Below are 25,000 nucleotides of genomic sequence, written 5' to 3'. Positions count from 1 at the left end.
ACATCGATGGAACAGTAGTGGAGAGGGTAGCAAGTTTTAAGTTCCTCGGCATACACATCACAGACAAACTGAATTGGTCCACTCACACAGACAGCATCGTGAAGAAGGCGCAGCAGCGCCTCTTCAACCTCAGGAGGCTGAAGAAATTCGGCTTGTCACCAAAAGCACTCACAAACTTCTACAGATGCACAATCGAGAGCATCCTGGCGGGCTGTATCACCGCCTGGTACGGCAACTGCTCCGCCCTCAACCGTAAGGCTCTCCAGAGGGTAGTGAGGTCTGCACAACGCATCACCGGGGCAAACTACCTGCCCTCCAGGACACCTACACCACCCGATGTTACAGGAAGGCCATAAAGATCATCAAGGACAACACCCACCCGAGCCACTGCCTGTTCACCCCGCTATCATCCAGAAGGCGAGGTCAGTACAGGTGCATCAAAGCTGGGACCGAGAGACTGAAAAACAGCTTCTATCTCAAGGCCATCAGACTGTTAAACAGCCACCACTAACATTGAGTGGCTGCTGCCAACACACTGACACTGACTCAACTCCAGCCACTTTAATAATGGGAATTGATGGGAAATGTTGTAAATAAATCACTAGCCACTTTAAACAATGCTACCTTATATAATGTTACTTACCCTACATTATTCATCTCATATGCATACGTATATACTGTACTCTATATCATCGACTGCATACTTATGTAATACATGTATCACTAGCCACTTTAACTATGCCACTTTGTTTACATACTCATCTCATATGTATATACTGTACTCGATACCATCTACTGTATCTTGCCTATGCTGCTCTGTACCATCACTCATTCATATATCCTTATGTACATATTCTTTATCCCCTTACACTGTGTATAAGACAGTAGTTTAGGAATTGTTAGTTAGATTACTTGTTGGTTATTACTGCATTGTCGGAACTAGAAGCACAAGCATTTCGCTACACTCGCATTAACATCTGCTAACCATGTGTATGTGACAAATAACATTTGATTTGATTTGATTTTGAAATCTAACTCAACCTTTACTCAAACCTAACTCAACCTTTACTCAACCCCAACACAACCATAGCACAGTGTAGCACAATAGCACAATGCTAGTGTTGCACGGTGTACCAACACTTCTGTACTCGATACTAGAACATGAAAAAGGGTAGAAAAAAGTGAATAATGGGTAAACAAGGAGGTAATGGACCTTCACCACATGGGGGCGGTCCTTCAACTCCTGGGGGCGGTCCTTCACCACCTGGGGGCGGGCCTTCACCACATGGGGGCGGGCCTTCACCACATGTGGGCGGTCCTTCAACTCCTGGGGGCGGTCCTTCACCACATGGGGGCGGGCCTTCACCACATGGGGGCGGGCCTTCACCACATGGGGGCGGGCCTTCACCACATGGGGGCGGGCCTTCACCACATGGTGGCGGGCTTTCACCGCATGGGGGCGGTCCTTCAACTCCTGGGGGCGGTCCTTCACCACCTGGGGGCGGCCCGTCAGGAAGTTCCAGTAGCACAGGGAGGAGTTCAGACCCAGGGCTTTGAGCCCGGGCCGCATCTTGATTTACCCAATTTATCAATACAGATTTACCATTCAAGTAAATGATTACAGTTATGTAGTGGTAAATTGATTGATTAATTGATTAATTAATGCATACGTGTCAGTCTCTGAAAAATGTTGACCTAAAAAAAAAAAAAATATTGAACTGAAAAGATGGCCGACGAGTTGATCTGTCTGGATCAGGTGGCATTCTGGGACTTTGGCTAATATGTTTTCTTTTCTTTTTGTTGCCGTAGTATCGTTTTGGTATCGATTATTGTGATGTTGTAACGAGTATTGTGATACCTAACCTGGTATCGGTATTAAAGTCAACATTCTGGTACGGTGACAACACTACATTAAACACAGCTCACTGGTCACACACCCTATCCACCTGTCCCAGGTAACACTGTCCTCTCCACCCTTGAAAATGGATTGTTGTTTCACAGCCTCTTCTCTCCATTTTCAGTCATTCAAACTTTATTTGTTTTGTCCCAAATGGCTCCCTATTCCCATAGGGCCCTGGTTGGAAGTAGTGCACTATAAAGGAATCAGGATGCCGTCCGGGATGCGTTCTTTGTTTTCGGCTTTAATATAATATTTGGTATGTGTGCCTCCCCCCTCCGGCCACTAGGAGGAGCAGTTGGAGCCGCGGGGTCCAGAATCTTGTCCCTGTGTGTGGGCTCTACAGAGCTCTCCTCTGGTCCCCATGGGCTTCCTGTCCCCTCTGACCCTACTGGGGAGGAACTTGGACATGTTTCAGGTAAAGCCTAACCTCTGACCCTTAACCTTTTCTGTCCCCTCTGACCCTACTGGGCAGGAACCTGGACATGTTTCAGGTGATTGGACTAGGTAGTTTCCTAGAAATGCAGTATAGATAATGATTACAAACATCTGCACAGTTGATTAAATCCTTTGTCCTTAAAAAAATGTTTACATTGATGCTTTATCTTGTTGTCAGGGGGAGGAGCAGTACGTGTGTGTCGTGGTTGTGGAAGGGGAGGAGCTTAAGCTGAACGCCACTCTGGAGAAAGATCCGGAAACCATGACGTACACCTTCACCTGCTCTGCCCACAAGGTATTCACAAACCCCATAGACACACCTTCACCGGCTCTGCCCACAAGGTATTCACAAACCCCATAGACACACCTTCACCTGCTCTGCCCACAAGGTATTCCCAAACCCCATAGACACACCTTCACCTGCTCTGCCCACGAGGTATTCACAAACCCCATAGACACACCTTCACCTGCTCTGCCCACAAGGTATTCACAAACCCCATAGACACACCTTCACCTGCTCTGCCCACGAGGTATTCACAAACCCCATAGACACACCTTCACCTGCTCTGCCCACAAGGTATTCACAAACCCAATAGACACACCTTCACCGGCTCTGCCCACAAGGTATTCCCAAACCCCATAGACACACCTTCACCTGCTCTGCCCACAAGGTATTCACAAACCCAATAGACACACCTTCACCTGCTCTGCCCACGAGGTATTCACAAACCCCATAGACACACCTTCACCTGCTCTGCCCACAAGGTATTCACAAACACCATAGAAAAGATATTCAGATTCAGGTACACAACAAACAAAATATCTACCTGTTTCTTTATATGCACACTGTATTATTGTGCCTTACTGAGGTGACAGTCATAACTAGAATGAGTGCTCCTCTCTCCCCTCCCCTCCTCTATCCCCTCCTCCTCTCTCCCCTCCCCTCATCTCTCCCCTCCTCTCTCCCCTCCCCTCCTCTCTCCCCTCCTCTATCCCCTCCTCCTCTATCCCCTCCTCCTCTCTCCCCTACCCTCCTCTTTCCCCTCCTCTTTCCCCTCCTCCTCTCTCCCCTCCTCCTCTCTCCCCTCCTCTCTCCCCTCGTCCTCTATCCCCTCGTCCTCTCTCCCCTCCCCTCCTCTCTCCCCTCCTCTATCCCCTCCTCCTCTCTCTCCTCCTCTATCCCCTCCTCTATCCCCTTCTCCTCTCTCCCCTCCTCTATCCCCTTCTCCTCTCTCCCCTTCTCCTCTCTCCCCTCCTCTCTCCCCTCCTCTCTCCCCTCCTCTCCCCTCCTCTCTCCCCTCCTCTCTCCTCTCTCCTCTCCTCTCTCCCCTCCTCTCTCCTCTCCCCTCCTCTCTCCTCTCCTCTCTCCTCTCCCCTCCTCTCTCCTCTCCTCTCTCCCCTCCTCTTCCAGTTCCAGTACCCAGTGAACCAGTTGGAATATTCAGCTCCCATCTATCTACAGAGAGGCTCCCATCACATCGACTCTGCACCCAATCTCAGACGTAAGTCTAATGTATTCAGAATAAGGTTTGGGTTAAGGGTTAAGGTTAGGGGTTAAGGTTAGGGGTTAAGGGCTAAGGATAGGGGTTAATGTTAGGGGTTAAGGTTAGGGGTTAAGGTTAGGGTTACGGTTAGGGGTTAAGGTTAGGGGTTAAGGTTAGGGGTTAAGGTTAGGGGTTAAGGTTAGGGTTAGGGGTTACGGTTAGGGGTTAAGGTTAGGGGTTAAGGTTAGGGGTTAAGGTTAGGGGTTAAGGTTAGGGGTTAAGGTTAGGGGTTAAGGTTAGGGGTTAAGGTTAGGGGTTAAGGTTAGGGGTTAAGGTTAGGGGTTAATGTTAGGGGTTAAGGTTAGGGTTAGGGGCTAAGGTTAGGGGTTAATGTTAGGGGTTAAGGTTAGGGGTTAAGGTTAGGGGTTAATGTTAGGGGCTAAGGTTAGGGGTTAAGGTTAGGGGTTAAGGTTAGGGGTTAAGGTTAGGGGTTAATGTTAGGGGCTAAGGTTAGGGGTTAAGGTTAGGGGTTAATGTTAGGGGTTAAGGTTAGGGTTAGGGGTTAAGGTTAGGGGCTAAGGTTAGGGGTTAAGGTTAGGGGCTAAGGTTAGGGGTTAAGGTTAGGGGTTAGGGGCTAAGGTTAGGGGTTAAGGTTAGGGGTTAAGGTTAGGGGCTAAGGTTAGGGGTTAAGGGCTAAGGTTAGGGGTTAATGTTAGGGTTAAGGGCTAAGGTTAGGGGTTAAGGTTAGGGGTTAAGGGCTAAGGTTAGGGGTTAGGGGTTAAGGTTAGGGGTTAAGGGCTAAGGTTAGGGGTTAATGTTAGGGTTAAGGGCTAAGGTTAGGGGTTAAGGTTAGGGGTTAAGGTTAGGGGTTAAGGTTAGGGGTTAAGGTTAGGGTTAGGGGTTACGGTTAGGGGTTAAGGTTAGGGGTTAAGGTTAGGGTTAAGGTTAGGGGTTAATGTTAGGGGTTAAGGTTAGGGGTTAAGGTTAGGGTTAGGGGCTAAGGTTAGGGGTTAATATTAGGGGTTAAGGTTAGGGGTTAAGGTTAGGGGTTAATGTTAGGGGCTAAGGTTAGGGGTTAAGGTTAGGGGTTAAGGTTAGGGGTTAATGTTAGGGGTTAATGTTAGGGGCTAAGGTTAGGGGTTAAGGTTAGGGGTTAATGTTAGGGGTTAAGGTTAGGGGTTAAGGTTAGGGTTAGGGGCTAAGGTTAGGGGTTAAGGTTAGGGGCTAAGGTTAGGGGTTAAGGTTAGGGGTTAGGGGCTAAGGTTAGGGGTTAAGGTTAGGGGTTAAGGTTAGGGGTTAAGGTTAGGGGTTAAGGTTAGGGGCTAAGGTTAGGGGTTAAGGTTAGGGGCTAAGGTTAGGGGTTAAGGGCTAAGGTTAGGGGTTAATGTTAGGGTTAAGGGCTAAGGTTAGGGGTTAAGGTTAGGGGTTAAGGGCTAAGGTTAGGGGGTTAGGGGTTAAGGTTAGGGGTTAAGGGCTAAGGTTAGGGGTTAATGTTAGGGTTAAGGGCTAAGGTTAGGGGTTAAGGTTAGGGGTTAAGGTTAGGGTTAGGGGTTACGGTTAGGGGTTAAGGTTAGGGGCTAAGGTTAGGGGCTAAGGTTAGGGGTTAAGGGCTAAGGTTAGGGGTTAAGGTTAAGGTTAGGGGTTAAGGTTAGGGGTTAAGGTTAGGGGTTAAGGGCTAAGGTTAGGGGTTAAGGTTAGGGGTTAAGGTTAGGGGTTAAGGGATAAGGTTAGGAGTTAATGTTAGGGTTAAGGGCTAAGGTTAAGGGCTAAGGTTAGGGGTTAAGGTTAGGGGTTAAGGTTAGGGGTTAAGGGATAAGGTTAGGAGTTAATGTTAGGGTTAAGGGCTAAGGTTAGGGGCTAAGGTTAGGGGTTAAGGTTAGGGGTTAAGGGCTAAGGTTAGGGGTTAAGGTTAGGGTTAAGGGCTAAGGTTAGGGGTTAAGGTTAGGGGTTAAGGGCTAAGGTCAGGGGTTAAGGTTAGGGGTTAAGGTTAGGGGTTAAGGGCTAAGGTTAGGGGTTAATGTTAGGGTTAAGGGCTAAGGTTAGGGGTTAAGGTTAGGGTTAAGGGCTAAGGTTAGGGGTTAAGGTTAGGGGTTAAGGGCTAAGGTTAGGGGTTAATGTTAGGGTTAAGGGCTAAGGTTAGGGGTTAAGGTTAGGGGTTAAGGTTAGGGGTTAAGGTTAGGGGTTAATGTTAGGGGTTAAGGTTAGTGGTTAAGGTTAGGGGTTAAGGTTAGGGGTTAAGGTTAGGGTTAGGGGCTAAGGTTAGGGGTTAAGGTTAGGGGTTAATGTTAGGGGTTAAGGTTAGGGGTTAAGGTTAGGGTTAGGGGCTAAGGTTAGGGGTTAAGGTTAGGGTTAGGGGCTAAGGTTAGGGGTTAAGGTTAGGGGTTAAGGTTAGGGGTTAAGGTTAGGGTTAGGGGCTAAGGTTAGGGGTTAAGGTTAGGGGTTAAGGTTAGGGGTTAAGGGCTAAGGTTAGGAGTTAATGTTAGGGTTAAGGGCTAAGGTTAGGGGTTAAGGTTAGGGGCTAAGGTTAAGGGCTAAGGTTAGGGGTTAAGGGCTAAGGTTAGGGGTTAAGGTTAAGGTTAGGGGTTAAGGTTAGGAGTTAAGGGCTAAGGTTAGGGGTTAAGGTTAGGGGTTAAGGTTAGGGGTTAAGGTTAGGGGTTAAGGTTAGGGGTTAAGGTTAGGGGCTAAGGTTAGGGGTTAAGGGCTAAGGTTAGGGTTAAGGGCTAAGGTTAGGGGTTAAGGTTAGGGGTTAAGGTTAGGGGTTAAGGGCTAAGGTTAGGGGTTAAGGTTAGGTGTTAAGGTTAGGGGTTAAGGTTAGGGGTTAAGGGCTAAGGTTAGGGGTTAATGTTAGGGTTAAGGGCTAAGGTTAGGGGTTAAGGTTAAGGTCTAAGGTTAGGGGTTAAGGTTAGGGGTTAAGGGCTAAGGTTAGGGGTTAATGTTAGGGTTAAGGGCTAATGTTAGGGGTTAAGGTTAGGGGTTAAGGTTAGGGGTTAATGTTAGGGGTTAATGTTAGGGGTTAATGTTAGGGGTTAAGGTTAGGGGTTAAGGTTAGGGGTTAAGGTTAGGGGCTAAGGTTAGGGGTTAAGGGCTAAGGTTAGGGGTTAAGGTTAGGGGTTAAGGTTAGGGGTTAAGGTTAGGGGTTAAGGGCTAAGGTTAGGGGTTAAGATTAGGGGTTAAGGTTAGGGGTTAAGGGCTAAGGTTAGGAGTTAATGTTAGGGTTAAGGGCTAAGGTTAGGGGTTAATGTTAGGGGTTAAGGTTAGGGGTTAAGATTAGGGGTTAAGGTTAGGGGCTAAGGTTAGGGGTTAAGGGCTAAGGTTAGGGGTTAAGGTTAGGGTTAAGGGCTAAGGTTAGGGGTTAAGGTTAGGGGTTAAGGTTAGGGGTCAGGGGTTAAGGTCAGGGGTTAAGGTTAGGGGTTAAGGTTAGGGGTTAAGGTTAGGGGTTAAGGGCTAAGGTTAGGGGTTAATGTTAGGGTTAAGGGCTAAGGTTAGGGGTTAAGGTTAGGGTTAAGGGCTAAGGTTAGGGGTTAAGGTTAGGGGTTAAGGGCTAAGGTTAGGGGTTAATGTTAGGGTTAAGGGCTAAGGTTAGGGGTTAAGGTTAGGGGTTAAGGTTAGGGGTTAAGGTTAGGGGTTAAGGTTAGGGGTTAATGTTAGGGGTTAATGTTAGGGGTTAAGGTTAGGGGTTAAGGTTAGGGGTTAAGGTTAGGGTTAGGGGCTAAGGTTAGGGGTTAAGGTTAGGGGTTAATGTTAGGGGTTAAGGTTAGGGGTTAAGGTTAGGGTTAGGGGTTAAGGTTAGGGGTTAAGGTTAGGGTTAGGGGCTAATGTTAGGGGTTAAGGTTAGGGGTTAATGTTAGGGGTTAAGGTTAGGGGTTAAGGTTAGGGTTAGGGGCTAAGGTTAGGGGTTAAGGTTAGGGGTTAAGGTTAGGGGTTAAGGTTAGGGGTTAAGGTTAGGGGTTAAGGGCTAAGGTTAGGAGTTAATGTTAGGGTTAGGGGTTAAGGTTAGGGGTTAAGGTTAGGGGTTAAGGTTAGGGGTTAAGGTTAGGGGTTAATGTTAGGGGTTAAGGTTAGGGATTAAGGTTAGGGTTAGGGGCTAAGGTTAGGGGTTAAGGTTAGGGTTAGGGGCTAAGGTTAGGGGTTAAGGTTAGGGGTTAAGGTTAGGGGTTAAGGTTAGGGGTTAAGGTTAGGGGTTAAGGTTAGGGGTTAAGGTTAGGGTTAGGGGCTAAGGTTAGGGGTTAAGGTTAGTGGTTAAGGTTAGGGGTTAAGGTTAGGGGTTAAGGTTAGGGGTTAAGGTTAGGGGTTAATGTTAGGGGTTAAGGTTAGGGGTTAAGGTCAGGGGTTAAGGTTAGGGGTAAATGTTAGGGGTTAAGGTTAGGGCTCAAGGTTAGGGGTTAATGTTAGGGGTTAAGGTTAGGGGTTAAGGTTAGGGGTTAAGGTTAGGGGTTAAGGTTAGGGGCTAAGTTTAGGGGTTAAGTTTAGGGGCTAAGGTTAGGGGCTAAGGTCAGGGGTTAAGGTTAGGGGTAAATGTTAGGGGTTAAGGTTAGGGCTTAAGGTTAGGGGTTAATGTTAGGGGTTAAGGTTAGGGGTTAAGGTTAGGGGTTAAGGTTAGGGGTTAAGGTTAGGGGTTAAGTTTAGGGTTAAGGTTAGGGTTATGGTTAAGGGTCAAGGTTAGGGTTAGGGTTAACATTAGGGGTTAAGGTAGTGTGTTAAGGTAGGGGTTAGGGGTTAAGGTAGAGGGTAGGGGTTAAGGTTAGGGTTAAGGTTGTGGGTTAAGGTAGGAATTAGGGGTTAAGGTAGGGGTTAGGGGTTAAGGTAGGGGTTAAGGTTGTGGGTTAAGGTTAACATTAGGGGTTAAGGTTAGGGTTAAGGTAGGGGGTAAGGGTGTGTTAAGGTAGGGGTTAGGGGTTAATGTTAGGGGCTAAGGTTAGGGGTTAAGGTTAGGGGTTAAGTTTAGGGGCTAAGGTTAGGGGTTAAGGTTAGGGGTTAAGGGCTAAGGTCAGGGGTTAAGGTTAGGGGTTAAGGTTAGGGGTTAAGGGCTAAGGTTAGGGGTTAATGTTAGGGTTAAGGGCTAAGGTTAGGGGTTAAGGTTAGGGTTAAGGGCTAAGGTTAGGGGTTAAGGTTAGGGGTTAAGGGCTAAGGTTAGGGGTTAATGTTAGGGTTAAGGGCTAAGGTTAGGGGTTAAGGTTAGGGGTTAAGGTTAGGGGTTAATGTTAGGGGTTAATGTTAGGGGTTAAGGTTAGGGGTTAAGGTTAGGGGTTAAGGTTAGGGGTTAAGGTTAGGGGTTAATGTTAGGGGTTAAGGTTAGGGGTTAAGGTTAGGGTTAGGGGCTAAGGTTAGGGGTTAAGGTTAGGGTTAGGGGCTAAGGTTAGGGGTTAAGGTTAGGGGTTAATGTTAGGGGTTAAGGTTAGGGGTTAAGGTTAGGGTTAGGGGCTAAGGTTAGGGGTTAAGGTTAGGGGTTAAGGTTAGGGGTTAAGGTTAGGGGTTAAGGGCTAAGGTTAGGAGTTAATGTTAGGGTTAAGGGCTAAGGTTAGGGGTTAAGGTTAGGGGTTAAGGTTAGGGGCTAAGGTTAAGGGCTAAGGTTAGGGGTTAAGGGCTAAGGTTAGGGGTTAAGGTTAAGGTTAGGGGTTAAGGTTAGGGGTTAAGGTTAGGAGTTAAGGGTTAAGGTTAGGAGTTAAGGGCTAAGGTTAGGGGTTAAGGTTAGGGGTTAAGGTTAGGGGTTAAGGGCTAAGGTTAGGAGTTAATGTTAGGGTTAAGGGCTAAGGTTAGGGGTTAAGGTTAGGGGTTAAGGTTAGGGGTTAAGGTTAGGGGTTAAGGTTAGGGGTTAAGGTTAGGGGTTAAGGTTAGGGGTTAAGGTTAGTGGTTAAGGTTAGGGGTTAAGGTTAGGGGTTAAGGTTAGGGGTTAAGGTTAGGGGTTAAGGTTAGGGGTTAAGGTTAGGGGTTAATGTTAGGGGTTAAGGTTAGGGGTTAAGGTCAGGGGTTAAGGTTAGGGGTAAATGTTAGGGGTTAAGGTTAGGGGTTAAGGTTAGGGGTTAATGTTAGGGGTTAATGTTAGGGGTTAAGGTTAGGGGTTAAGGTTAGGGGTTAAGGTTAGGGGCTAAGTTTAGGGGTTAAGTTTAGGGGCTAAGGTTAGGGGCTAAGGTTAGGGGCTAAGGTTAGGTGTTAAGGTTAGGGGCTAAGGTTAGGGGCTAAGGTTAGGGGCTAAGGTTAGGGGTTAAGGTTAGGGGCTAAGGTTAGGGGCTAAGGTTAGGGGTTAAGGTTAGGGGTTAAGGGCTAAGGTTTGGGTTAGGTGTTAAGGTTAGGTGTTAAGGTTAGGGGTTGAGGTTAGGGGTTGAGGTTGAGGTTAGGGGTTGAGGTTAGGGGTTGAGGTTAGGGGTTAAGTTTAGGGTGTAAGGTTAGGGTTAAGGTTAGGGTTATGGTTAAGGGTCAAGGTTAGGGTTAGGGTTAACATTAGGGGTTAAGGTAGTGTGTTAAGGTAGGGGTTAGGGGTTAAGGTAGAGGGTAGGGGTTAAGGTTAGGGTTAAGGTTGTGGGTTAAGGTAGGGATTAGGGGTTAAGGTAGGGGTTAGGGGTTAAGGTAGGGGTTAAGGTTGTGGGTTAAGGTTAACATTAGGGGTTAAGGTTAGGGTTAAGGTAGGGGGTAAGGGTGTGTTAAGGTAGGGGTTAGGGGTTAATGTTAGGGGCTAAGGTTAGGGGTTAAGGTTAGGGGTTAAGTTTAGGGGCTAAGGTTAGGGGTTAAGGTTAGGGGTTAAGGGCTAAGGTCAGGGGTTAAGGTTAGGGGTTAAGGTTAGGGGTTAAGGGCTAAGGTTAGGGGTTAATGTTAGGGTTAAGGGCTAAGGTTAGGGGTTAAGGTTAGGGTTAAGGGCTAAGGTTAGTGGTTAAGGTTAGGGGTTAAGGGCTAAGGTTAGGGGTTAATGTTAGGGTTAAGGGCTAAGGTTAGGGGTTAAGGTTAGGGGTTAAGGTTAGGGGTTAAGGTTAGGGGTTAATGTTAGGGGTTAATGTTAGGGGTTAAGGTTAGGGGTTAAGGTTAGGGGTTAAGGTTAGGGGTTAATGTTAGGGGTTAAGGTTAGGGGTTAAGGTTAGGGTTAGGGGCTAAGGTTAGGGGTTAAGGTTAGGGTTAGGGGCTAAGGTTAGGGGTTAAGGTTAGGGGTTAATGTTAGGGGTTAAGGTTAGGGGTTAAGGTTAGGGTTAGGGGCTAAGGTTAGGGGTTAAGGTTAGGGGTTAAGGTTAGGGGTTAAGGTTAGGGGTTAAGGGCTAAGGTTAGGAGTTAATGTTAGGGTTAAGGGCTAAGGTTAGGGGTTAAGGTTAGGGGCTAAGGTTAAGGGCTAAGGTTAGGGGTTAAGGGCTAAGGTTAGGGGTTAAGGTTAAGGTTAGGGGTTAAGGTTAGGAGTTAAGGGCTAAGGTTAGGGGTTAAGGTTAGGGGTTAAGGGCTAAGGTTAGGAGTTAATGTTAGGGTTAAGGGCTAAGGTTAGGGGTTAAGGTTAGGGGTTAAGGTTAGGGGTTAAGGTTAGGGGTTAAGGTTAGGGGTTAAGGTTAGGGGCTAAGGTTAGGGGTTAAGGGCTAAGGTTAGGGGTTAAGGTTAGGGTTAAGGGCTAAGGTTAGGGGTTAAGGTTAGGGGTTAAGGTTAGGGGTTAAGGGCTAAGGTCAGGGGTTAAGGTTAGGGGTTAAGGTTAGGGGTTAAGGGCTAAGGTTAGGGGTTAATGTTAGGGTTAAGGGCTAAGGTTAGGGGTTAAGGTTAAGGTCTAAGGTTAGGGGTTAAGGTTAGGGGTTAAGGGCTAAGGTTAGGGGTTAATGTTAGGGTTAAGGGCTAAGGTTAGGGGTTAAGGTTAGGGGTTAAGGTTAGGGGTTAAGGTTAGGGGTTAAGGTTAGGGGTTAATGTTAGGGGTTAATGTTAGGGGTTAAGGTTAGGGGTTAAGGTTAGGGGCTAAGGTTAGGGGTTAAGGGCTAAGGTTAGGGGTTAAGGTTAAGGTTAGGGGTTAAGGGCTAAGGTTATGAGTTAATGTTAGGGTTAAGGGCTAAGGTTAGGGGTTAAGGTTAGGGGTTAAGGTTAGGGGTTAAGGTTAGGGGTTAAGGTTAGGGGCTAAGGTTAGGGGTTAAGGGCTAAGGTTAGGGGTTAAGGTTAGGGTTAAGGGCTAAGGTTAGGGGTTAAGGTTAGGGGTTATGGTTAGGGGTTAAGGGCTAAGGTCAGGGGTTAAGGTCAGGGGTTAAGGTTAGGGGTTAAGGTTAGGGGTTAAGGGCTAAGGTTAGGGGTTAATGTTAGGGTTAAGGGCTAAGGTTAAGGGCTAAGGTTAGGGGTTAAGGTTAGGGGTTAAGGTTAGGGGTTAAGGTTAGGGGTTAATGTTAGGGGTTAATGTTAGGGGTTAATGTTAGGGGTTAAGGTTAGGGGTTAAGGTTAGGGGTTAAGGTTAGGGTTAGGGGCTAAGGTTAGGGGTTAAGGTTAGGGGTTAAGGTTAGGGGTTAAGGTTAGGGTTAGGGGTTAAGGTTAGGGGTTAACGTTAGGGTTAGGGGCTAAGGTTAGGGGTTAAGGTTAGGGGTTAATGTTAGGGGTTAAGGTTAGGGGTTAAGGTTAGGGTTAGGGGCTAAGGTTAGGGGTTAAGGTTAGGGTTAGGGGCTAAGGTTAGGGGTTAAGGTTAGGGGTTAAGGTTAGGGGTTAAGGGCTAAGGTTAGGAGTTAATGTTAGGGTTAAGGGCTAAGGTTAGGGGTTAAGGTTAGGGGTTAAGGTTAGGGGTTAAGGTTAGGGGTTAAGGTTATGGGTTAATGTTAGGCGTTAAGGTTAGGGATTAGGGTTAGGGGCTAAGGTTAGGGGTTAAGGTTAGGGTTAGGGGCTAAGGTTAGGGGTTAAGGTTAGGGGTTAAGGTTAGGGGTTAAGGTTAGGGTTAGGGGCTAATGTTAGGGGTTAAGGTTAGGGTTAGGGGCTAAGGTTAGGGGTTAAGGTTAGGGTTAGGGGCTAAGGTTAGGGGTTAAGGTTAGGGGTTAAGGTTAGGGTTAGGGGCTAAGGTTAGGGGTTAAGGTTAGTGGTTAAGGTTAGGGGTTAAGGTTAGGGGTTAAGGTTAGGGGTTAAGGTTAGGGGTTAATGTTAGGGGTTAATGTTAGGGGTTAAGGTTAGGGGTTAAGGTTAGGGGTTAAGGTTAGGGGTTAAGGTTAGGGGTAAATGTTAGGGGTTAAGGTTAGGGGTTAAGGTTAGGGGTTAATGTTAGGGGTTAAGGTTAGGGTTAAGGTTAGGGGTTAAGGTTAGGGGTTAAGGTTAGGGGCTAAGTTTAGGGGTTAAGTTTAGGGGCTAAGGTTAGGGGCTAAGGTTAGGGGCTAAGGTTAGGGGCTAAGGTTAGGGGCTAAGGTTAGGGGCTAAGGTTAGGGGCTAAGGTTAGGGGTTAAGGTTAGGGGCTAAGGTTAGGGGTTAAGGTTAGGGGTTAAGGGCTAATGTTTGGGTTAGGTGTTAAGGTTAGGGGTTGAGGTTAGGGGTTGAGGTTAGGGGTTGAGGTTGAGGTTAGGGGTTGAGGTTAGGGGTTGAGGTTAGGTGTTAAGTTTAGGGTGTAAGGTTAAGGTTAGGGTTATGGTTAAGGGTCAAGGTTAGGGTTAGGGTTAACATTAGGGGTTAAGGTAGTGTGTTAAGGTAGGGGTTAGGGGTTAAGGTAGGGGGTAGGGGTTAAGGTTAGGGTTAAGGTTGTGGGTTAAGGTTAACATTAGGGTTTAAGGTTAGGGTTAAGGTAGGGGGTAAGGGTGTGTTAAGTTAGGGGTTAGGGGTTAATGTTGTGTGTTAAGGTAGGGGTTAGGGGTTAAGGTAGGGGTTAAGGTTGTGGGTTAAGGTAGGCGTTAGGGGTTAAGGTAGGGATTAAGGGTTAAGGTAGTGGTTAAGGTAGGGGTTAGGGGTTAAGGTAGGGGTTAGGGGTTAAGGTTGGGATTAGGGGTTAAGGTAGTAATAATAATAATGGAGCATCGCACAGCGCAGCTATATGACCAGTTGTGTTGTCTCACAGTGCAGCTATATGACCAGTTGTGTTGTCCCACAGTGCAGCTATATGACCAGTTGTGTTGTCCACAGTGCAGCTATATGACCAGTTGTGTTGTCTCACAGTGCAGCTATATGACCAGTTGTGTTGTCCCACAGTGCAGCTATATGACCAGTTGTGTTGTCCCACAGTGCAGCTATATGACCAGTTGTGTTGTCCCACAGTGCAGCTATATGACCAGTTGTGTTGTCCCACAGTGCAGCTATATGACCAGTTGTGTTGTGTTGTCCACAGTGCAGCTATATGACCAGTTGTGTTGTCTCACAGTGCAGCTATATGACCAGTTGTGTTGTGTTGTCCCACAGTGCAGCTATATGACCAGTTGTGTTGTGTTGTCTCACAGTGCAGCTATATGACCAGTTGTGTTGTCTCACAGTGCAGCTATATGACCAGTTGTGTTGTGTCGTCTCACAGTGCAGCTATATGACCAGTTGTGTTGTCCCACAGTGCAGCTATATGACCAGTTGTGTTGTCTCACAGTGCAGCTATATGACCAGTTGTGTTGTGTTGTGCCACAGTGCAGCTATATGACCAGTTGTGTTGTCCCACAGTGCAGCTATATGACCAGTTGTGTTGTCCCACAGTGCAGCTATATGACCAGTTGTGTTGTGTTGTCCCACAGTGCAGCTATATGACCAGTTATGTTGTGTTGTCCACAGTGCAGCTATATGACCAGTTGTGTTGTCCCACAGCGCAGCTATATGACCAGTTGTTTTGTCCCACAGTGCAGCTCTATGACCAGTTGTGTTGTCCCACAGTGCAGCTATATGACCAGTTGTGTTGTGTTGTCCCACAGTGCAGCTATATGACCAGTTGTGTTGTGTTGTCCACAGTGCAGCTGTATGACCAGTTGTGTTGTGTTGTCCCACAGTGCAGCTATATGACCAGTTGTGTTGTCCCACAGTGCAGCTATATGACCAGTTGTTTTGTCCCACAGTGCAGCTATATGACCAGTTGTGTTGTCCCACAGTGCAGCTATATGACCAGTTGTTTTGTCCCACAGTGCGGCTATATGACCAGTTGTGTTGTGTTGTCCACAGTGCAGCTATATGACCAGTTGTGTTGTCCCACAGTGCAGCTATATGACCAGTTGTGTTGTCCCACAGTGCAGCTATATGACCAGTTGTGTTGTGTTGTCCACAGTGCAGCTATATGACCAGTTGTGTTGTCCCACAGTGCAGCTATATGACCAGTTGTGTTGTGTTGTCCCACAGTGCAGCTATATGACCAGTTGTTTTGTCCCACAGTGCAGCTATATGACCAGTTGTGTTGTGTTGTCCACAGTGCAGCTATATGACCAGTTGTGTTGTGTTGTCCCACAGTGCAGCTATATGACCAGTTGTGTTGTGTTGTCCCACAGTGCAGCTATATGACCAGTTGTGTTGTCCCACAGTGCAGCTATATGACCAGTTGTGTTGTGTTGTCCACAGTGCAGCTATATGACCAGTTGTTTTGTCCCACAGTGCAGCTATATGACCAGTTGTGTTGTGTTGTCCACAGTGCAGCTATATGACCAGTTGTGTTGTCCCACAGTGCAGCTATATGACCAGTTGTGTTGTCCACAGTGCAGCTATATGACCAGTTGTGTTGTCCCACAGTGCAGCTATATGACCAGTTGTGTTGTGTTGTCTCACAGTGCAGCTGTATGACCAGTTGTGTTGTCCCACAGTGCAGCTATATGACTGTTCAGTGGGCCAGTCTGACTGTAGCCAGTGCAGAGCGGTGCCATCAGATTACGGCTGTGTCTGGTGTGGAGGAGAGTCACCTGGCTGTGTCTACCACCTGTCCTGTACCAGCTCACCTGGGCCAGAAGACACCTGCCCTCCGCCTCAGATCATACAGGTAGGTTACATACATTCCAGCTCACCTGGGCCAGAAGACACCTGCCCTCCGCCTCAGATCATACAGGTAGGTTACATACATTCCAGCTCACCTGGGCCAGAAGACACCTGCCCTCCGCCTCAGATCATACAGGTAGGTTACATACATTCCAGCTCACCTGGGCCAGAAGACACCTGCCCTCCGCCTCAGATCATACAGGTAGGTTACATACATTCCAGCTCACCTGGGCCAGAAGACACCTGCCCTCCGCCTCAGATCATACAGGTAGGTTACATATATACCAGCTCACCTGGGCCAGAAGACACCTGCCTGTACTGGAACCAAATGCATTCTAGAAATGTACTGGAACCAAATGCATTCTAGAAATGTACTGGAACCAAATGTATTCTAGAAATTTACTGGAACCAAATGTATTCTAGCAATGTACTGGAACCAAATGCATTCTAGAAATGTACTGGAACCAAATGTATTCTAGCAATGTACTGGAACCAAATGCATTCTAGAAATGTACTGGAACCAAATGCATTCTAGAAATGTACTGGAACCAAATGTATTCTAGAAATGTACTGGAACCACATGTATTCTAGCAATGTACTGGAACCAAATGTATTCTAGAAATGTACTGGAACCACATGTATTCTAGCAATGTACTGGAACCAAATGTATTCTAGAAATGTACTGGAACCAAATGTATTCTAGCAATGTACTGGAACCAAATGCATTCTAGGAATGTACTGGACCCACATGCATTCTAGGAATGTACTGGACCCATTGGGTGTGTAACGATGCCCAGAATGACAGACCGGGCCGGCCCGTCCATTAGACAGGATCACTGGGGTGGCAGGGCCGTCCATTAGACAGTATCACTAGGGTGGCAGGGCCGTCCATTAGACAGGATCACTAGGGTGGCAGGCCCGTCCATTAGACAGGATCACTAGGGTGGCAGGGCCGTCCATTAGACAGGATCACTAGGGTGGCAGGCCCGTCCATTAGGCAGGATCACTAGGGTGGCAGGGCCGTCCATTAGACAGGATCACTAGGGTGGCAGGCCCGTCCATTAGGCAGGATCACTAGGGTGGCAGGGCCGTCCATTAGACAGTATCACTAGGGTGGCAGGGCCGTCCATTAGACAGTATCACTAGGGTGGCAGGGCCGTCCATTAGACAGGATCACTAGGGTGGCAGGGCCGTCCATTAGACAGGATCACTAGGGTGGCAGGCCCGTCCATTAGGCAGGATCACTAGGGTGGCAGGGCCGTCCATTAGACAGGATCACTAGGGTGGCAGGCCGTCCATTAGGCAGGATCACTAGGGTGGCAGGCCCGTCCATTAGGCAGGATCACTAGGGTGGCAGGGCCGTCCATTAGACAGGATCACTAGGGTGGCAGGCCGTCCATTAGGCAGGATCATTAGGGTGGCAGGCCCGTCCATTAGGCAGGATCACTAGGGTGGCAGGGCCGTCCATTAGACAGGATCACTAGGGTGGCAGGCCCGTCCATTAGGCAGGATCACTAGGGTGGCAGGCCCGTCCATTAGACAGGATCACTAGGGTGGCAGGCCCGTCCATTAGGCAGGATCACTAGGGTGGCAGGCCGTCCATTAGGCAGGATCACTAGGGTGGCAGGCCCGTCCATTAGGCAGGATCACTAGGGTGGCAGGCCCGTCCATTAGGCAGGATCACTAGGGTGGCAGGGCCGTTCATTAGACAGGATCACTAGGGTGGCAGGCCCGTCCATTAGGCAGGATCACTAGGGTGGCAGGCCCGTCCATTAGGCAGGATCACTAGGGTGGCAGGGCCGTCCATTAGGCAGGATCACTAGGGTGGCAGGGCCGTCCATTAGACAGGATCACTAGGGTGGCAGGCCCGTCCATTAGGCAGGATCACTAGGGTGGCAGGCCCGTCCATTAGGCAGGATCACTAGGGTGGCAGGGCCGTCCATTAGGCAGGATCACTAGGGTGGCAGGGCCGTTCATTAGACAGGATCACTAGGGTGGCAGGCCCGTCCATTAGGCAGGATCACTAGGGTGGCAGGCCCGTCCATTAGGCAGGATCACTAGGGTGGCAGGGCCGTCCATTAGGCAGGATCACTAGGGTGGCAGGGCCGTCCATTAGACAGGATCACTAGGGTGGCAGGCCCGTCCATTAGGCAGGATCACTAGGGTGGCAGGCCCGTCCATTAGGCAGGATCACTAGGGTGGCAGGCCCGTCCATTAGGCAGGATCACTAGGGTGGCAGGGCCGTCCATTAGGCAGGATCACTAGGGTGGCAGGCCCGTCCATTAGGCAGGATCACTAGGGTGGCAGGGCCGTCCATTAGGCAGGATCACTAGGGTGGCAGGGCCGTCCATTAGGCAGGATCACTAGGGTGGCAGGGCCGTCCATTAGACAGGATCACTAGGGTGGCAGGCCCGTCCATTAGGCAGGATCACTAGGGTGGCAGATTGACGAGGCTGGCATTTCCTGACCAGCATGACCAAGATGCACCTCCAACAACATGTCGCCACCTGATAAACTGTGCACACTTTTCCAAGACAGGGATGCAAAATATTTAGCTGGTCCATGCCCAGCTGGTCCATGACCAGGATGTGTTAATATGACCAGGATGTGTTAATATGACCAGGATGTGACCAGGATGTGTTAATATGACCAGGATGTGACCAGGATGTGTTAATGTGACCAGGATGTGTTAATGTGACCAGGATGTGTTAATATGACCAGGATGTGTTAATATGACCAGGATGTGACCAGGATGTGTTAATGTGACCAGGATGTGTTAATATGACCAGGATGTGTTAATGTGACCAGGATGTGTTAATATGACCAGGATGTGTTAATATGACCAGGATGTGTTAATGTGACCAGGATGTGTTAATGTCACCAGGATGTGACCATGTGTTAATATGACCAGGATGTGTTAATATGACCAGGATGTGTTAATATGACCAGGATGTGACCAGGATGTGTTAATATGACCAGGATGTGTTAATATGACCAGGATGTGACCAGGATGTGTTAATGTGACCAGGATGTGTTAATATGACCAGGATGTGTTAATGTGACCAGGATGTGTTAATGTGACCAGGATGTGACCATGTGTTAATATAACCAGGATGTGTAAATATGACCAGGATGTGTTAATATGACCAGGATGTGTTAATATGACCAGGATGTGACCAGGATGTGTTAATATGACCAGGATGTGTTAATATGACCAGGATGTGTTAATGTGACCAGGATGTGTTAATATGACCAGGATGTGTTAATGTGACCAGAATGTGTTAATATGACCAGGATGTGTTAACATGACCAGGATGTGTTAATATGACCAGGATGTGTTAATGTGACCAGGATGTGTTAATGTGACCAGGATGTGTTAATATGACCAGGATGTGTTAATATGACCAGGATGTGTAAATATGACCAGGATGTGTTAATATGACCAGGATGTGTTAATGTGACCAGGATGTGACCAGGATGTGTTAATGTGACCAGGATGTGTTAATATGACCAGGATGTGTTAATATGACCAGGATGTGTTAATGTGACCAGGATGTGTTAATATGACCAGGATGTGACCAGGATGTGTTAATGTGACCAGGATGTGACCAGGATGTGTTAATGTGACCAGGATGTGTTAATGTGACCAGGATGTGACCATGTGTTAATATTACCAGGATGTGTAAATATGACCAGGATGTGTTAATGTGACCAGGATGTGTTAATGTGACCAGGATGTGTTAATATGACCAGGATGTGTTAATGTGACCAGGATGTGTTAATGTGACCAGGATGTGACCATGTGTTAATATGACCAGGATGTGTTAATATGACCAGGATGTGACCAGGATGTGTTAATATGACCAGGATGTGTTAATATGACCAGGATGTGACCAGGATGTGTTAATGTGACCAGGATGTGTTAATATGACCAGGATGTGTTAATGTGACCAGGATGTGTTAATGTGACCAGGATGTGTTAATATGACCAGGATGTGTTAATGTGACCAGGATGTGTTAATATGACCAGGATGTGTAAATATGACCAGGATGTGTTAATATGACCAGTATGTGTTAATATGACCAGGATGTGACCAGGATGTGTTAATATGACCAGGATGTGTTAATATGACCAGGATGTGTTAATGTGACCAGGATGTGTTAATATGACCAGGATGTGTTAATGTGACCAGGATGTGTTAATATGACCAGGATGTGTTAATATGACCAGGATGTGTTAATATGACCAGGATGTGTTAATGTGACCAGGATGTGTTAATATGACCAGGTTGTGTTAATATGACCAGGATGTGTTAATATGACCAGGATGTGTTAATGTGACCAGGATGTGTTAATGTGACCAGGATGTGTTAATGTGACCAGGATGTGACCAGGATGTGTTAATATGACCAGGATGTGTTAATGTGACCAGGATGTGTTTTAACCCCTCTGTCCCCATCAGATCCATTTAAACCCCTCTCTGTCCCTGTCAGATCCATTTAAACCCCTCTCTGTCCATGTCAGATCCATTTAAACCCCTCTCTGTCCCCATCAGATCCATTTAAACCCCTCTCTGTCCCTGTCAGATCCATTTAAACCCCTCTCTGTCCCTGTCAGATCCATTTAAACCCCTCTCTGTCCCTGTCAGATCCATTTAAACCCCTCTCTGTCCCCATCAGATCCATTTAAACCCCTCTCTGTCCCTGTCAGATCCATTTAAACCCCTCTCTGTCCCTGTCAGATCCATTTAAACCCCTCTCTGTCCCTGTCAGATCCATTTAAACCCCTCTCTGTCCCTGTCAGATCCATTTAAACCCCTCTCTGTCCCCATCAGATCCATTTAAACCCCTCTCTGTCCCTGTCAGATCCATTTAAACCCCTCTCTGTCCCTGTCAGATCCATTTAAACCCCTCTCTGTCCCTGTCAGATCCATTTAAACCCCTCTCTGTCCCTGTCAGATCCATTTAAACCCCTCTCTGTCCCCATCAGATCCATTTAAACCCCTCTCTGTCCCTGTCAGATCCATTTAAACCCCTCTCTGTCCCTGTCAGATCCATTTAAACCCCTCTCTGTCCCTGTCAGATCCATTTAAACCCCTCTCTGTCCCTGTCAGATCCATTTAAACCCCTCTCTGCCCCTGTCAGATCCATTTAAACCCCTCTCTGTCCCTATCAGATCCATTTAAACCCCTCTCTGTCCCTGTCAGATCCATTTAAACCCCTCTCTGTCCCTGTCAGATCCATTTAAACCCCTCTCTGTCCCTGTCCCTATCAGATCCATTTAAACCCCTCTCTGTCCCTGTCAGATCCATTTAAACCCCTCTCTGTCCCTGTCAGATCCATTTAAACCCCTCTCTGTCCCTGTCAGATCCATTTAAACCCCTCTCTGTCCCTGTCAGATCCATTTAAACCCCTCTCTGTCCCTATCAGATCCATTTAAACCCCTCTCTGTCCCTATCAGACCCTATTTAACCCCTCTCTGTCCCTATCAGATCCATTTAAACCCCTCTCTGTCCCTGTCCCTGTCAGATCCATTTAAACCCCTCTCTGTCCCTGTCAGATCCATTTAAACCCCTCTCTGTCCATGTCAGATCCATTTAAACCCCTCTCTGTCCCCATCAGATCCATTTAAACCCCTCTCTGTCCCTGTCAGATCCATTTAAACCCCTCTCTGTCCCTATCAGATCCATTTAAACCCCTCTCTGTCCCTGTCAGATCCATTTAAACCCCTCTCTGTCCCTGTCCCTATCAGATCCATTTAAACCCCTCTCTGTCCCTGTCAGATCCATTTAAACCCCTCTCTGTCCCTATCAGATCCATTTAAACCCCTCTCTGTCCTTATCAGATCCATTTAAACCCCTCTCTGTCCCCATCAGATCCATTTAAACCCCTCTCTGTCCCTATCAGATCCATTTAAACCCCTCTCTGTCCCTATCAGATCCATTTAAACCCCTCTCTGTCCCCATCAGATCAATTTAAACCCCTCTCTGTCCCCATCAGATCCATTTAAACCCCTCTCTGTCCCTGTCAGATCAATTTAAACCCCTCTCTGTCCCTGTCAGATCAATTTAAACCCCTCTCTGTCCCTGTCAGATCCATTTAAACCCCTCTCTGTCCCTGTCAGATCCATTTAAACCCCTCTCTGTCCCTGTCAGATCCATTTAAACCCCTCTCTGTCCCTGTCAGATCCATTTAAACCCCTCTCTGTCCCTGTCAGATCCATTTAAACCCCTCTCTGTCCCTGTCAGATCCATTTAAACCCCTCTCTGTCCCTGTCAGATCCATTTAAACCCCTCTCTGTCCCTATCAGATCCATTTAAACCCCTCTCTGTCCCTGTCAGATCCATTTAAACCCCTCTCTGTCCCTGTCAGATCCATTTAAACCCCTCTCTGTCCCTGTCAGATCCATTTAAACCCCTCTCTGTCCCTGTCAGATCCATTTAAACCCCTCTCTGTCCCCATCAGATCCATTTAAACCCCTCTCTGTCCCTGTCAGATCCATTTAAACCCCTCTCTGTCCCTGTCAGATCCATTTAAACCCCTCTCTGTCCCTGTCAGATCCATTTAAACCCCTCTCTGTCCCTGTCAGATCCATTTAAACCCCTCTCTGTCCCTGTCAGATCCATTTAAACCCCTCTCTGTCCCTGTCAGATCCATTTAAACCCCTCTCTGCCCCTGTCAGATCCATTTAAACCCCTCTCTGTCCCTATCAGATCCATTTAAACCCCTCTCTGTCCCTGTCAGATCCATTTAAACCCCTCTCTGTCCCTGTCAGATCCATTTAAACCCCTCTCTGTCCCTGTCCCTATCAGATCCATTTAAACCCCTCTCTGTCCCTGTCAGATCCATTTAAACCCCTCTCTGTCCCTGTCAGATCCATTTAAACCCCTCTCTGTCCCTGTCAGATCCATTTAAACCCCTCTCTGTCCCTGTCAGATCCATTTAAACCCCTCTCTGTCCCTATCAGATCCATTTAAACCCCTCTCTGTCCCTATCAGACCCTATGTAACCCCTCTCTGTCCCTATCAGATCCATTTAAACCCCTCTCTGTCCCTGTCCCTGTCAGATCCATTTAAACCCCTCTCTGTCCCTGTCAGATCCATTTAAACCCCTCTCTGTCCATGTCAGATCCATTTAAACCCCTCTCTGTCCCCATCAGATCCATTTAAACCCCTCTCTGTCCCTGTCAGATCCATTTAAACCCCCTCTCTGTCCCTATCAGATCCATTTAAACCCCTCTCTGTCCCTGTCAGATCCATTTAAACCCCTCTCTGTCCCTGTCCCTATCAGATCCATTTAAACCCCTCTCTGTCCCTGTCAGATCCATTTAAACCCCTCTCTGTCCCTATCAGATCCATTTAAACCCCTCTCTGTCCTTATCAGATCCATTTAAACCCCTCTCTGTCCCCATCAGATCCATTTAAACCCCTCTCTGTCCCTATCAGATCCATTTAAACCCCTCTCTGTCCCTATCAGATCCATTTAAACCCCTCTCTGTCCCCATCAGATCAATTTAAACCCCTCTCTGTCCCCATCAGATCCATTTAAACCCCTCTCTGTCCCTGTCAGATCAATTTAAACCCCTCTCTGTCCCTGTCAGATCAATTTAAACCCCTCTCTGTCCCTGTCAGATCCATTTAAACCCCTCTCTGTCCCTGTCAGATCCATTTAAACCCCTCTCTGTCCCTGTCAGATCCATTTAAACCCCTCTCTGTCCCTGTCAGATCCATTTAAACCCCTCTCTGTCCCTGTCAGATCCATTTAAACCCCTCTCTGTCCCTGTCAGATCCATTTAAACCCCTCTCTGTCCCTGTCAGATCCATTTAAACCCCTCTCTGTCCCTATCAGATCCATTTAAACCCCTCTCTGTCCCTGTCAGATCCATTTAAACCCCTCTCTGTCCCTGTCAGATCCATTTAAACCCCTCTCTGTCCCTGTCAGATCCATTTAAACCCCTCTCTGTCCCTGTCAGATCCATTTAAACCCCTCTCTGTCCCTGTCAGATCCATTTAAACCCCTCTCTGTCCCTGTCAGATCCAGCCAGTGAGTGGTCCGGTGGAAGGGGGTGTGCTGGTGACCATCCATGGGTCTAACCTGGGAATGCACTACCAGGACATCCAGGGAGGGGTGACTGTAGCTGGGGTCAGCTGTCTGCCTCAGCCCCATGGATACCTCATCTCTACCAGGTAATCACACAGGGCGTAGGATTGTCTAACGGTTTTCCCTGCCGACAGTGCTTAGCAGCTCTGAACAAAGGGTGTCCACAGTCAATCTATGTTGTGTTCGCACAGCAAAGACCTTGAAGTCGTCACCCACTCAGTCTTGTTATAATATCCAAACCAGAAGGTGACATTGCATGTCCCTGTTTGTTCCTTTATGACCAGAGTTCTCCAGCCCTGTTCCTGGAGAGCTACCATCCTGTAGGTTTTCCTTCCGACTCTAATCTAGTGCATCTGATTCTAATAATTCGCTGGTTGAAAAGCTGAATCTACAACTGGGATAGAAACGAAAACCTACAGGATGGTAGCTCTCCAGGAACAGGGTTGGAGAGCTCTGGTCTAGGTAGCCAGTGTTAGCTAGCTATCCAGCTGCGGCTATTCTGCTATTGTTGTAGAAAGCCCTAGTTGATACTAGCCAGATGACCACAGCTAGATAAGTAGCTAGCAAGATGACAAAGAAACAATGTAATTCACTCTCCATAATCGCATACAGCCCATAGATATATTTTAGTTTGCTGGCTAAATATTAGCTAAATAGTTAGCATGATTAGCTAGCTTTTGTGTTCATTGATTCTTCCTTTAATAGTTGCGAGCTTACGCCGTGGGACTTAGAGGTCATTTGTGGTTTAGTACGGTACCCTGCGACACCACTTCATTGTTCCAGACCACCACAAGGGGGCGTTAGAGCATTGATTATGCTTTTGGGTCCAACTGTGTCTCTAACTGACAATGATTGGGCGACATAAACCTAAATAGAAACTGATAATTGTGCACGACTGGCATCTTTATGCTTTCATGAATAAAATAATGATAAAAATACTCTTTCAACATGTCAATATTTATGTAGTTATTGATCCATAACGAATTACTATGGGAATAAATATCACTGAATTACAGAAATATCCTACAATCCTCTATATGTAATTATTGTCGGAGAGTCATGTCATATTTTTCGATATACAGTAAGGTCTACCGTAGGCGACATGAGTCTCACTAGTGTTGAGTAATGTGCTGTTAAAAAAAGTGTAGGTCATATTTATGTAAGACGCGTGTGACTGGCTGCAAGGAAGTCAGGCGCAGGAGAGCAGAACTGGGTTAAAACGGAGCAGTTTAATAAACAAAACCAACGGC

General features: G+C 47.4%; 1 protein-coding gene across 1 annotated transcript in view; it reads left to right on the top strand.

Annotated features, from left to right (window-relative positions):
- The window catches only part of LOC135503844 (plexin-B3-like), a 302,325-nt gene that overhangs the window by 179,911 nt on the left and 97,414 nt on the right, over window positions 1–25,000 (top strand). The window contains exons 11-15 of the mRNA XM_064922002.1: window positions 2,187–2,315; window positions 2,514–2,630; window positions 3,747–3,837; window positions 15,483–15,655; window positions 23,685–23,836. Coding sequence (XP_064778074.1) covers window positions 2,187–2,315; window positions 2,514–2,630; window positions 3,747–3,837; window positions 15,483–15,655; window positions 23,685–23,836 — 662 coding nt within the window. The remainder of the gene's footprint in view (window positions 1–2,186; window positions 2,316–2,513; window positions 2,631–3,746; window positions 3,838–15,482; window positions 15,656–23,684; window positions 23,837–25,000) is intronic.

The sequence above is a fragment of the Oncorhynchus masou genome, chromosome 18, assembly GCF_036934945.1.
Source record: "Oncorhynchus masou masou isolate Uvic2021 chromosome 18, UVic_Omas_1.1, whole genome shotgun sequence".
In the NCBI taxonomy this organism is placed as follows: Eukaryota; Metazoa; Chordata; class Actinopteri; order Salmoniformes; family Salmonidae; genus Oncorhynchus; species Oncorhynchus masou.
Note: the sequence above shows the minus strand (reverse complement) of the source record. Positions and strands in the feature narration are given on the sequence as shown.